The sequence below is a fragment of the Megalops cyprinoides genome, chromosome 12 (genome assembly GCF_013368585.1).
Source record: "Megalops cyprinoides isolate fMegCyp1 chromosome 12, fMegCyp1.pri, whole genome shotgun sequence".
Taxonomy (NCBI): domain Eukaryota; kingdom Metazoa; phylum Chordata; class Actinopteri; order Elopiformes; family Megalopidae; genus Megalops; species Megalops cyprinoides.
The window spans coordinates 7478648-7488890 of NC_050594.1; the positions used below are offsets into that span (position 1 = coordinate 7478648).

General features: G+C 45.4%; 1 protein-coding gene across 1 annotated transcript; it reads left to right on the top strand.

Moving 5' to 3' along the window:
* The first annotated feature begins 6892 nt into the window (after positions 1–6892).
* tmem121aa (transmembrane protein 121Aa) lies at positions 6893–8109 on the top strand. Its single transcript, XM_036543015.1, has one exon. It carries the CDS (start codon positions 6990–6992, stop codon positions 7926–7928), a length of 939 nt encoding a protein of 312 aa, XP_036398908.1. The 5' UTR covers positions 6893–6989; the 3' UTR covers positions 7929–8109.
* The last annotated feature ends 2134 nt before the right edge of the window (positions 8110–10243 follow it).

Genomic DNA, 10243 nt, shown 5'->3' on the forward strand with positions numbered 1-10243 from the left:
TATCAGTGCAGCCGTCCCAGGAAGTAATACGCACTCGTTTTGAAGAAAGGGCTCAAATCTGACCTACATGGAAATAAAATCAATTAACAGTAAAAAAAAAAAATCTGCTGACCCACTGCATTAATGATGCTGATTATGGTAAAACATGCAGAACAAATTGATGTTCGAAACAAAGATTCATGAGGAGAATTTTCGGACAGCCCCTACGCAATTAGCAAATCTGTCCCATCCACAAGCATAAAAAATTCATTTTTCACTCTTTTTTGTGTCAGCCATCCACTCTGCATCTGTTTCCACCCTATCTCCACTTTTCTTCCTGTTTATGATGTGGAAATGTAGGTTGGCAACCTTGGACCATCACTTTGTCCAAGCTGGATACAAGTACGGCTATATCCACATGAATAACAATCTTTACACTTTGATTGTATGAAAATTCATATCTACTGCACTGGACATCTCATTCTTTTTATAAAGAGATGGTAGCATTGAAGATATATTGTTTTGAAAACACTTGGATGGTTGCAGATAATTCAAAAGCGCCATGCACCATGTAATGCACTCATATTCCTCCAAGCCTACGTTTTCCCACTCGGAAAAAAGGGCAGTCCAGTTACCATGACAATTCTCATTTCTTGAGCTGGTGTTCTCACCTGGGGCAGTGACCATAAACATGATTCTGAGAACAGAATGCCATGCATCTCTAGGTCAGAACACATACTTTTTCCCCAACGTGAAGGGAAAGCAGTCAGATAACCCTCGACAGTGAGGGTCAGATCACTCCTATGCACTGCGGGTGAGAACTAAAAAAATACAGCAGTTGGTAGTAATATACCTCATTTTGGATTGTAAAATGTCTTTACACAGCAGAATATAGAAGCTACTGCAGTTTAGCTGGATTGCATTGATTCTTACATTTTAACATTTTGACATTCATTGAACTATGTCACATTAGCTAGATAGCCATCGTGACAGTGGCTATGTTGTGAATATTATAGCATCATGACAGTTGTTACGGTTATCTTTTCCAGAATGTTAGCTAGCTTGCTAGCTCACTAGCTCATCTTCCTGAAAATCCACGGCAGCACTATGCTTTGTTGACCAGCAAGTCACATATTTCACCCAAGCTCAGTCATAAAATGAATGTGTTACAATTTTATTATGATATATGGAGGCCTGAATGAAATGCATTAGTATTTGTTTTCGAAATTACTTTTTAATGGGTATTTTATAACTTTTTCAAAAAAAGTAATAGCTTTTAAAAACACATTTCAGATTCTTTACAAAATTAGGCACGGCCTCACAGGTGTGGCCCCAAATCGCTAAGATATAACAGCTGCACTCATTTACCATTCCTTGGGGGCATATCAAGAGATCATTAACAGCAAATATGAGCCTCAGTCCAATTTTGTCTAAGAGGTTTAGGAATTCTTGTAAGAACAGTGGAATTCCGGAACAATGTTTTCAGCCATACTGGCTGTTCATATTTCATATACCTTTTCAGTTAATATTTCACTGAGGTGAACTGCATGATGGGTTTTAATAATTAATGAAGTCTATGAATTCATCATTTCCATAAAGTTATATTCCACAGCCCAAGCAAATCTCTCGAGAATATAATCTTAAAATGTCACTGTGCTTCGTCTTTGAGGTACTGTAAAGCAATAGCTGTTCTCTTGGACAACAAGTGCAGCATCTCCAAATATGCCATTACATTTTTAATCCACACCTGCCTCCTCGGGATGAAAAAATATGTTCACGTCTCCTCTGATAGTTTTCATAATTCAACACAGAATATTTGAACACAGAATATTTTCAATGGACACCTAATGTCACAATTTACAGAGCATGCTACAGTGTACACATGAGACCTTGTGTTCTTGAATAGTGTGGTAGAGAATAACAGAGGAGGAAAAGAGAAAGTAAAGGAAGGTATGTCAGCATACATGTACAAACAAAGTTATCCATTTCGATGTTGTGTGTGCTTGCCGTTATGCAGAAAAAAAACACGGAGCAGCAGTGTAGCACAGTAGGAAGGAGCAAGGCTTGTAACCGAAAGGTTGCTGGTTTGATTCCCCACTGGGGCACAGCTGCTGTGCCTTGGGGCAAGGCACTTAACCCACAATTGCCTCAGTAAATATCCAGCTGTATAAATGGACAGCGTAAAAATCGGAAATCGCTCTGGATAAGAGCATCTGCTAGATGACCGTAATGTAATGTAAAGTAACAAGCCCTATTGGCTCACAGGCCGCAAAACTTACCCGATTCCAGCGGCATGAAGCGGCTTGATTTACAAGCGAACCCTCTGGGACAGGACACCAGCGTATTGCAAGGCCGTTACCCACAATCCATCTCTTTAATGCTCTGTGCCAAGCAGAGAGGCGGCGGGTGCCATTTTCACAGCCTCGGCTGTGGATCTAACCTTCAACCTTCTGGTGTCGGTCTCAGCGCAAGGCCAGTGATCTGGTACACGCTCGTTTACGAAGAGCCGCTGTCTATATTCTCAGGACAAATTAAGAATCCCCGCTGTGCCGTGTTATTCACACCTTACTCTGCTGCCGAAAGGTGGATTACGGGAACATTTCCAGTTGCTGAATTTACTGATGTTAGTGTGGGTGTAAACAGAGCTTTTGTTATTACGAGGCAGCGAGAAGCAGGCACACGGTAATGCCTGGGAATTCATCGGGGTATTGTTGTTTTGTACAATCGGTGGGGTTTCCACTTGCCTTCCTAAAACACTTCCGTAATTGCTTGTCTGTATGCCTACGAACCATCTTTAACAATTTCATCTTTGTGTCATGCCTGTAACATCAATTGTTGGTGTATGCAAACAGTGATTCATTGTCCAGATACAATCTATTCAAATGAGCCATGGAAATTGTCTCTGTTTAGAAATGCAGCCCACACCCAACATGTAAATACTGTCAAGTAAATTAGGGCTTAGGATATCTGTGGGTATTTAAGGATATTTTAATGATGTGATCGAGAAAATAATCCAAGACAGGTGAGCAAATGAAGCAGTAAGGTATAAGCAATCCAGATTCACCTTTCCAGTATCGATGGTAGATACCAGAGTTTTTGCACAGTACTGTTGACAATGGAACTGCAGCAATTAGGGCTGATGGCAAACCAGACCAAAAACAATTTGAGAGGCTTTATCAGTATGTGAAGTCAAGGCAGAAACTTTCCAAGAGCAGAGAGCTGGTGTGTTTGTCTGTGTGTGTGAGTCAGCATTTGTGCTTAAGAGAAGCGTGTGGCAATGAGGCTTCTTGAGTGTGTGTGTGTGTGTGTGTGTGTGTATAGGAAGTTAAGATCAAACTGTCAAGTAGTGTCCAAATTGCAATGCATACATTTTAACACACATCATAAACACACACAGGAGACAAACAGTAACATTAACAACAGAAAGTAAATTCACCCTGTGCTTGGCCCCATAATCATGGGCTATTATTAGGTGTTTAACCCCTTAATAACAATTATCATTAGAAGAAGAGGAATGATAGTACTAATCACAATCATTCATGCACACCCTTCATGCACCCCCCTAAAATGCCAAACTTGGCCAACACAGTTCAGCATTTACCAGTCTGAGTGCCCACCAGTCTTCACACAGATAATACTGGTCTCAGCTGGCTTGGACAACAGAATCAAACCAACAAGGACAACACTGTGCTGGCAGCGCTATATGGCTTTGGATTCCAGAGGGAGGCACAACAGTCCATGCCAAGTACTTAAAATAAAGAGGGCACGTAACTGGCCCGAACGCGGGTGGCGTGTGCAGTGTATTAACTCACACACTGATTCAATCCGTGGTGCCCTCCTTCACCCACCCGTGTACAGTTAGTAATCTCTCTCTTCCCAGAAACGAGAGCCCCCCCGCTGCCGCTGCTTTAGGCTCATCATGTGTTATTATCGCTTCTCCGTAGAACCGGTTGCTATGGAAGCTGACAGCCATCAGCCCGACGCAAAGAGAATTAGACTCCGTGAAAAACTGTACCTGGCTTCTTTATCACACATTCCAGGTACCGCACCAGGGGAGAAGCCTCTTCCCACCGTCACTCACTGCCAGGCCGCCTTCTCTCGCCACGTTCCTCTTTCAGCTGCTCTTTTAGAATCGGTAAATACCGATAAAAGGAGGCTCGGTAGCATGCTGTATTTCGAACCTACTGCTCTCGTTTGACATTTTTTCAAGGGTACGGATGGGCTTGGCTGTAACCGGCGCTCGGTTGCTCAGGGCAACGGCAAACCTCTTGCCAGACTACCTGGCAATGCAAAAATAGTGCCAGCGAAAAATACCGAATGAGGTAAACTAATTCACCAATCACACATAATCATATATTCCGTAACCGCTCGGTGTTTGAATGATTCGCTCCTTGTTTTCCACTGAACTCCCGGTGACACATAGACAGGGCAGTGGCGCGTTGGCCACTGTAAATCGCTCTGATAATAGCATCCATTGGTGTTATTGACAGCTTGATATGTTATTGATATGTTGGCGAGCTTTCTGCGGAAGCAGCTGGCTGGTTAGGTTAGCTGCGTAGATATCAGCCAGAATGGTTGAATAAGCTAACACGTATGCTACTGTATTTGCAAACACCGACAGCCAATTGGCAAATGTTCAGCAGAGGTCCCGCTGCATTAAAAAATGATCTGGAAAACGTTGACATCTGTTGACTATCGTTTTCAAACACATTTATTTGAGTGGTTGATCCCCAGTCTCCTTGCCATGTTATGGCAATACTAATGCCACAACGTGTAGCAATATTGCAAGATAATCTAAGACAGATCTTCACGCACTTGACACTCTACAGCCAGGTTATATGCTGCTGCCCCCTAATGCATCACTCTGAATCTACAGTCAGCAGAAAACAAACGTATTTTTGAAACATAATATCGGCTACATTATATAAAATGACCGTAGTTGCCGTTTTTTGGCGCTCCGCTGATTCTGCGAATGTCGACCCCTGACCATTTCAGTGGTATGAAATAGTACTACCACTAGCACCTACTTGAATAAAGATTCCATACACAGTATCTGCGTGTCAATTAACTTTGTACTTTCTCATGTATCAACGAAGTCTTTATCAAGCTGCTAAACTTCACTTCTGTTTCATTTGTACATTCTGTTCTGATGAAGTCAACCTACAGTAGGGCACTGTTGCTAGGCGATCTATCTCTTAGAAAACCGAACAGCTGATGTAATTTGAAAAAGCTACCAGGTGTCCCCCAATCTTAATAAGGTGTTGTGTTTGCAACTGAAGTTACTTCATGACAGCAAGCAATGAAAACAAACACATGAACTACTTCAATAATGCAGCACAAGGGAAACGCTTTAGGTAAAAATCACTAGCAAACAGGCAATAACAACAGGTTATTAGCTTAGAACTAGCTCGACCTGTTCATTAAGACCAGTATTTTAATGTCAGCTAATAATGTCCCACATAGCTTTAATAAACAAAGTACATCACGATTCGAAAAAATTCCTGAGCTCAAAAGAAATTTTGACACTCTCAACAAATATGGTAATGTATCCAGAAACAAGCGAAATATTAATATTTATATTTCCGATGGCATCTCTTGTATAATATTAAATCTGGCACAGACTGTCCTCGTCGAGCTGAAATGTCGCTGTTGTTCAACCTAATTTGTTCTCAATAAAGTTTTTTATTGAATTGGAGCTGAGTCAAACTGAGTCATCAAGCAGGTATTATCCTGAACTGTGCACATTTTACTGGTGTAAGGACTATACTGAGAGGTAGTGGATAAACAGCTGCATTGCTACATAAGGGGGTATATTAAACTGATCTGGAGTTAGTGATTGCGTTGGTAAATCCTGGGTTGAACCAGTCTGGTGGACCCTTAAAGTTGCATAGAATTGCTACTGTAATGTTTAATTTTGGGCATTGTTGTACAGAATTGTTAACACAGCCATGTATACTACAAGTAGACCGTACCATACAGGTCATAACATTTTTATAACATTACCATACCAAGTTCATGCTATTAGAAGTGTTCTCACATGTAGGCAAAGATTACTAACAAACGTTTAGTTAATTCGTTTTCAGTTTACTGGGATAGGCAACCTTGTGTGTAAGTGTTGCAGTAGTAACATATTTTGTGTAATGCCAGTTGGATTTTCACTGGAGCAGATGGCGAGGAGTGGGGTTGGGTGAAGTGATAGAGTTTGACTCTTGTGCTGACTGTCTTTTTCCCTCTCTCTTCCTCAGCCTGCACGGAGCTGAGAGGGGCAGGATGTGATTTTGGTGAAGGACATAGGCCTCAAGCTGGGGGGAGGAGCTGCCGTCAGACATACGGCACCCACAGAACGCTATTTCCTGCTGATCCCTCACAATCCTCGTGGCTGCTTTCCCGGACTGCCACGCCCACAGACACCTGGCCACACCCACCGATGAGCCCTACGTCGGGGCAACTCTAGTCTCCCAGGAGAGCTCCCCGACGATGCAGATGCGCAGGATTGGCTGACACAAATGAGCAGGCCGTTTGTCAGAGAGCTTCCGAGTCTCAAGTCTCCAGATTTGCAAAGGTTTTACTGAATGACCCACGGCTGCTGAGAAAGCTGATTGCTTTACGAGGAAGAGGCGAGATCATGGTGTTTCAGAATGACTCGGGTTCAGTAAGAATGTCAGTGGCTTTTACAGCTAATGAAGTCCAATGGAAACATGTTAAAAGATGTTATGATCCCAATAGCACTCCATGAAGGAGAGAGAGAGACACACTGAGCACAGGCAAAGTCCGGAGATCCAGATCCTGGCTTATTTCCAAGGTTCTGCAGGTTCCTTTGTTTTGCACAGACTGGACTGGACTCGAACGGAACGAGTGGAGTTCACGTCTCTCTGAGGAAGGGGGAATTTAAAAACAATGTTTTTAAAATAGATATGTAATAATAATGATACATTTTTGAATGTCAAGTACATGAAAGGCATAGTTTTTGAAGTACAGGAGCGTTGTAAAAGCCCAGGGACCCCCTCACCATGGTGCTGCCACCTCCAGACAAGCGGCACGTTTGCCTGACCACCATCGTCATCATGACCAGCATGGCCTTCATGGACGCCTATCTGGTGGAGCAGAACCAGGGCCCGCGGAAGATTGGTGTGTGCATCATCGTGCTGGTGGGGGACATCTGCTTCCTCATCGTGCTACGCTACGTGGCCGTGTGGGTGGGCGCCGAGGTCAAGACGGCCAAGCGCGGCTACGCCATGATCCTCTGGTTCCTCTACATCTTCGTGCTGGAGATCAAGCTCTACTTCATCTTCCAGAACTACAAGGCTGACAAGAGGAACCTGGAGACGGTGGCCCGCAAGGCCCTGACGTTGCTTCTGTCCATCTGTGTGCCGGGCCTCTACCTAGTGCTGGTGGCGCTGGACAGCATGGAGTACGTCCGGACGTTCCGGAAGAAGGAGGACATGCGCGGCCGCCTCTTCTGGGTGGCACTCGACCTGCTGGACATCCTGGACATCCAGGCCAACCTGTGGGAGCCGCAGCGGACGGGGCTCCCGATCTGGGCCGAGGGCCTGATGTTCTTCTACTGCTACATTCTGCTGCTGATCCTGCCCTGCGTGTCGCTGAGCGAGATCAGCATGCACGGCGAGCACGTGTCCCCGCAGAAGATGATGCTCTACCCGGTCCTCAGCCTGGCCACCATCAACGTGGTCACCATCCTCATCCGCATGGTCAACATGCTGCTCTTCCAGGACAGCCGCGTCTCCACCATCTTCATCGGCAAGAACATCGTGGCCATCGCCACCAAGGCCTGCACCTTCCTGGAGTACCAGCGGCAGGTGAAGGAGTTTCCCCAGAACGCCATCGCCATGGAGCTGCAGCAGAACTCTGTGCCCCACACCCAGACCCTCCCCACCACCACCAGCCTGGCCCACGAACAGTCCCCGGTGCGGGAGGTCATCGACACATGACGAAAGCCAAATTTGATCTCGCAGGTCACCACCCTACCCTTCCGCCGTGCCCTGGCCCACTCCAGCCTCCAGAGGGCGCTGTTTTTACCCTCATTGAGCCCTTCCCACTCTAACCCTGGCCTTTGGGAGGGAATTGTCCTGCCAAACCAGTTACATGGCTAACCCCTCCTCCCCTTTCCCACACCACACACACACACACACACATTCTGCTTGGTGACAGAACTTCAGTCATTCAGAACTATGGTTTTTACTCAAATGTATTTTTAAATTGCTCTTAAATCAACTCCTAAAATCCTGGTATTTACAAGACCAACCCCAGCTCAGCTCAGATGATGACTGACGTACGAACATGAACCTTTTTTGATGTCTCCTTTGTTGTCAGTTTTTTTTAAGACAAAAGAAATTGTTTTCACTTTATGCTTTATTGTATTTCTCTTTTTTTATTTCAATGATAGTGCAGTGAAGCATTTGTAACACTTGCCCTGACCGAGAACTCCCATCTTGAATCAAAACAGAAGCCGAGGAGGAGAAAGTTGTCTAATCAGAGATGTGGGTGGATGGTGGAGGTGATGGTCATGGTTTGAGGGGGGGGGGGGGGGGGGGTCAGTATTTGTGGGAGGGAAGAAAATGTTAAAGAAGACAAACAACTGTGAGGTGGTGGGAGAAGAAGGTGGGTGAATCCTCCCTTGCCTGGTAGGGGTGGGAGGCATTTTTGGAGGCAGTGCTGCGTCTCTGGAGAGGTAATGCCTCGTGACCAAATGTTTGATGAAAATACAGAAATACCAGGTGTCTGAGGAATCTGCGGCTCATCAGCGTGAAGTGGGTCCCGTGCTCTGTGATTTCTGATTGTGTGAGAGGGAGAATGGGGTGGCTGTGTGTGTGTGTGTGTCTGTGTGTGTGTGTGCGCGTGTGCAAGAAAGAGAGAGACAGACAGTTAGAAAGGGTGAATAAGGGGATAACTTCTTATACTGTATGTATTGTTAACATTCTACAAGGGGTATTGTCTACAAGGGGTAGATGTCCAAAATTTACCTTTTTAAAAGTCTGAGAATGAGATTGCTAAAAATTAATACGATCGACAGCAAACCTGCAGCGCAAAAAACCCCAAACAGATGTTTGTATGATTTCATTGTTTTGCTGTATTCTTATTCTTATCTTTATCCTTACCCGTATTTTTTTAATTTTAAAAATGTATGGGCAAACATTGAGTGTGGGTCAATAAAAAATGAGAAGTGATCATTTGTGACACCCGTGCACTGTGCGTGTGCTCTGTTTGTGCGGCTGTCCCTGTGTTCAGTCATCGAGAGCTGCAGCTGGCTGTCTGGAAGCCGGGTCGCAGAGCCGGTTCAACACCGGGCCTGTCACAGAGAGACGATGGCACAGACGTGGCCACGGGAGCGCCTGTGTTTGAAACGTGACCGGCGCCCAGCGCCCGGCACGTTTGCCTGCTGTTCTACAGTTTGCGTTCTTTTTTTCTGATTTGAATTCCTGTCCTCATTTGCTCTGGCCTTTGAAGTGGAGCAAAATTTCCTCGTGGTTCTTCGGTGGCGGAGGTACATGCTGGCTTTTGGGAGGAGTGGGGGTGGGGGGATGGAGGTAGTTCTTCAGTGGCGGAGGCACATGCTGGGTTTTTTTTATTTTTAGGGGGGGGGGGGGCTTGCTCCTCCCCCTCAAGGGCTGCTGGTGCAAGCGCCAGGAAAGCACTCAGCCCTGAGAGGACAGATTGCTCCGCGGAAGGCAGAGGAACAGTAATATCAGCGTCCGGTGCATATGAGGGGAGCGGGTTGCAGAAAAGCTATTTAGTGCTCCCTGATTGGGTTTGCTTTCCAGGAGGAGACCTAAATGCATTCTGCGGTGGTAATGCTTTTGCTGATCCCTTTGCCCCGCGCATCCATCAGGAGTTTGGGGGTGGGGTGGGTGTCGCTCTGACCCACTGCCCTCGAGGGAGATCTTGGGTCCGGGTGCTCATGCCTGTCTCCATTACCGTGGACACCACTAACGAGCTACCCCCTCCCTCAGTCCTGCTTCATCCTTCCGAAGGTCTGCGGTCACACAACAGGTACCAGGTTGCATTTTTGTGTTCTGACCAGGAAAAATGGCCCTCATGACCAATTGTGATTGTGTGTTTTGGATTGAGCAGCTGTAAGCAGTGAAGATGACCGTATGTGACCCTGTTTCAACAATCCGTGATGTACATATGCACACACACACACACAAACACACACACACACACACACACAAGCACTTGGGGCATTGTTGGGAAATATACTTCGTGACACTTAAAATACAGCAATACTTCTTAATTCTTAAAACAA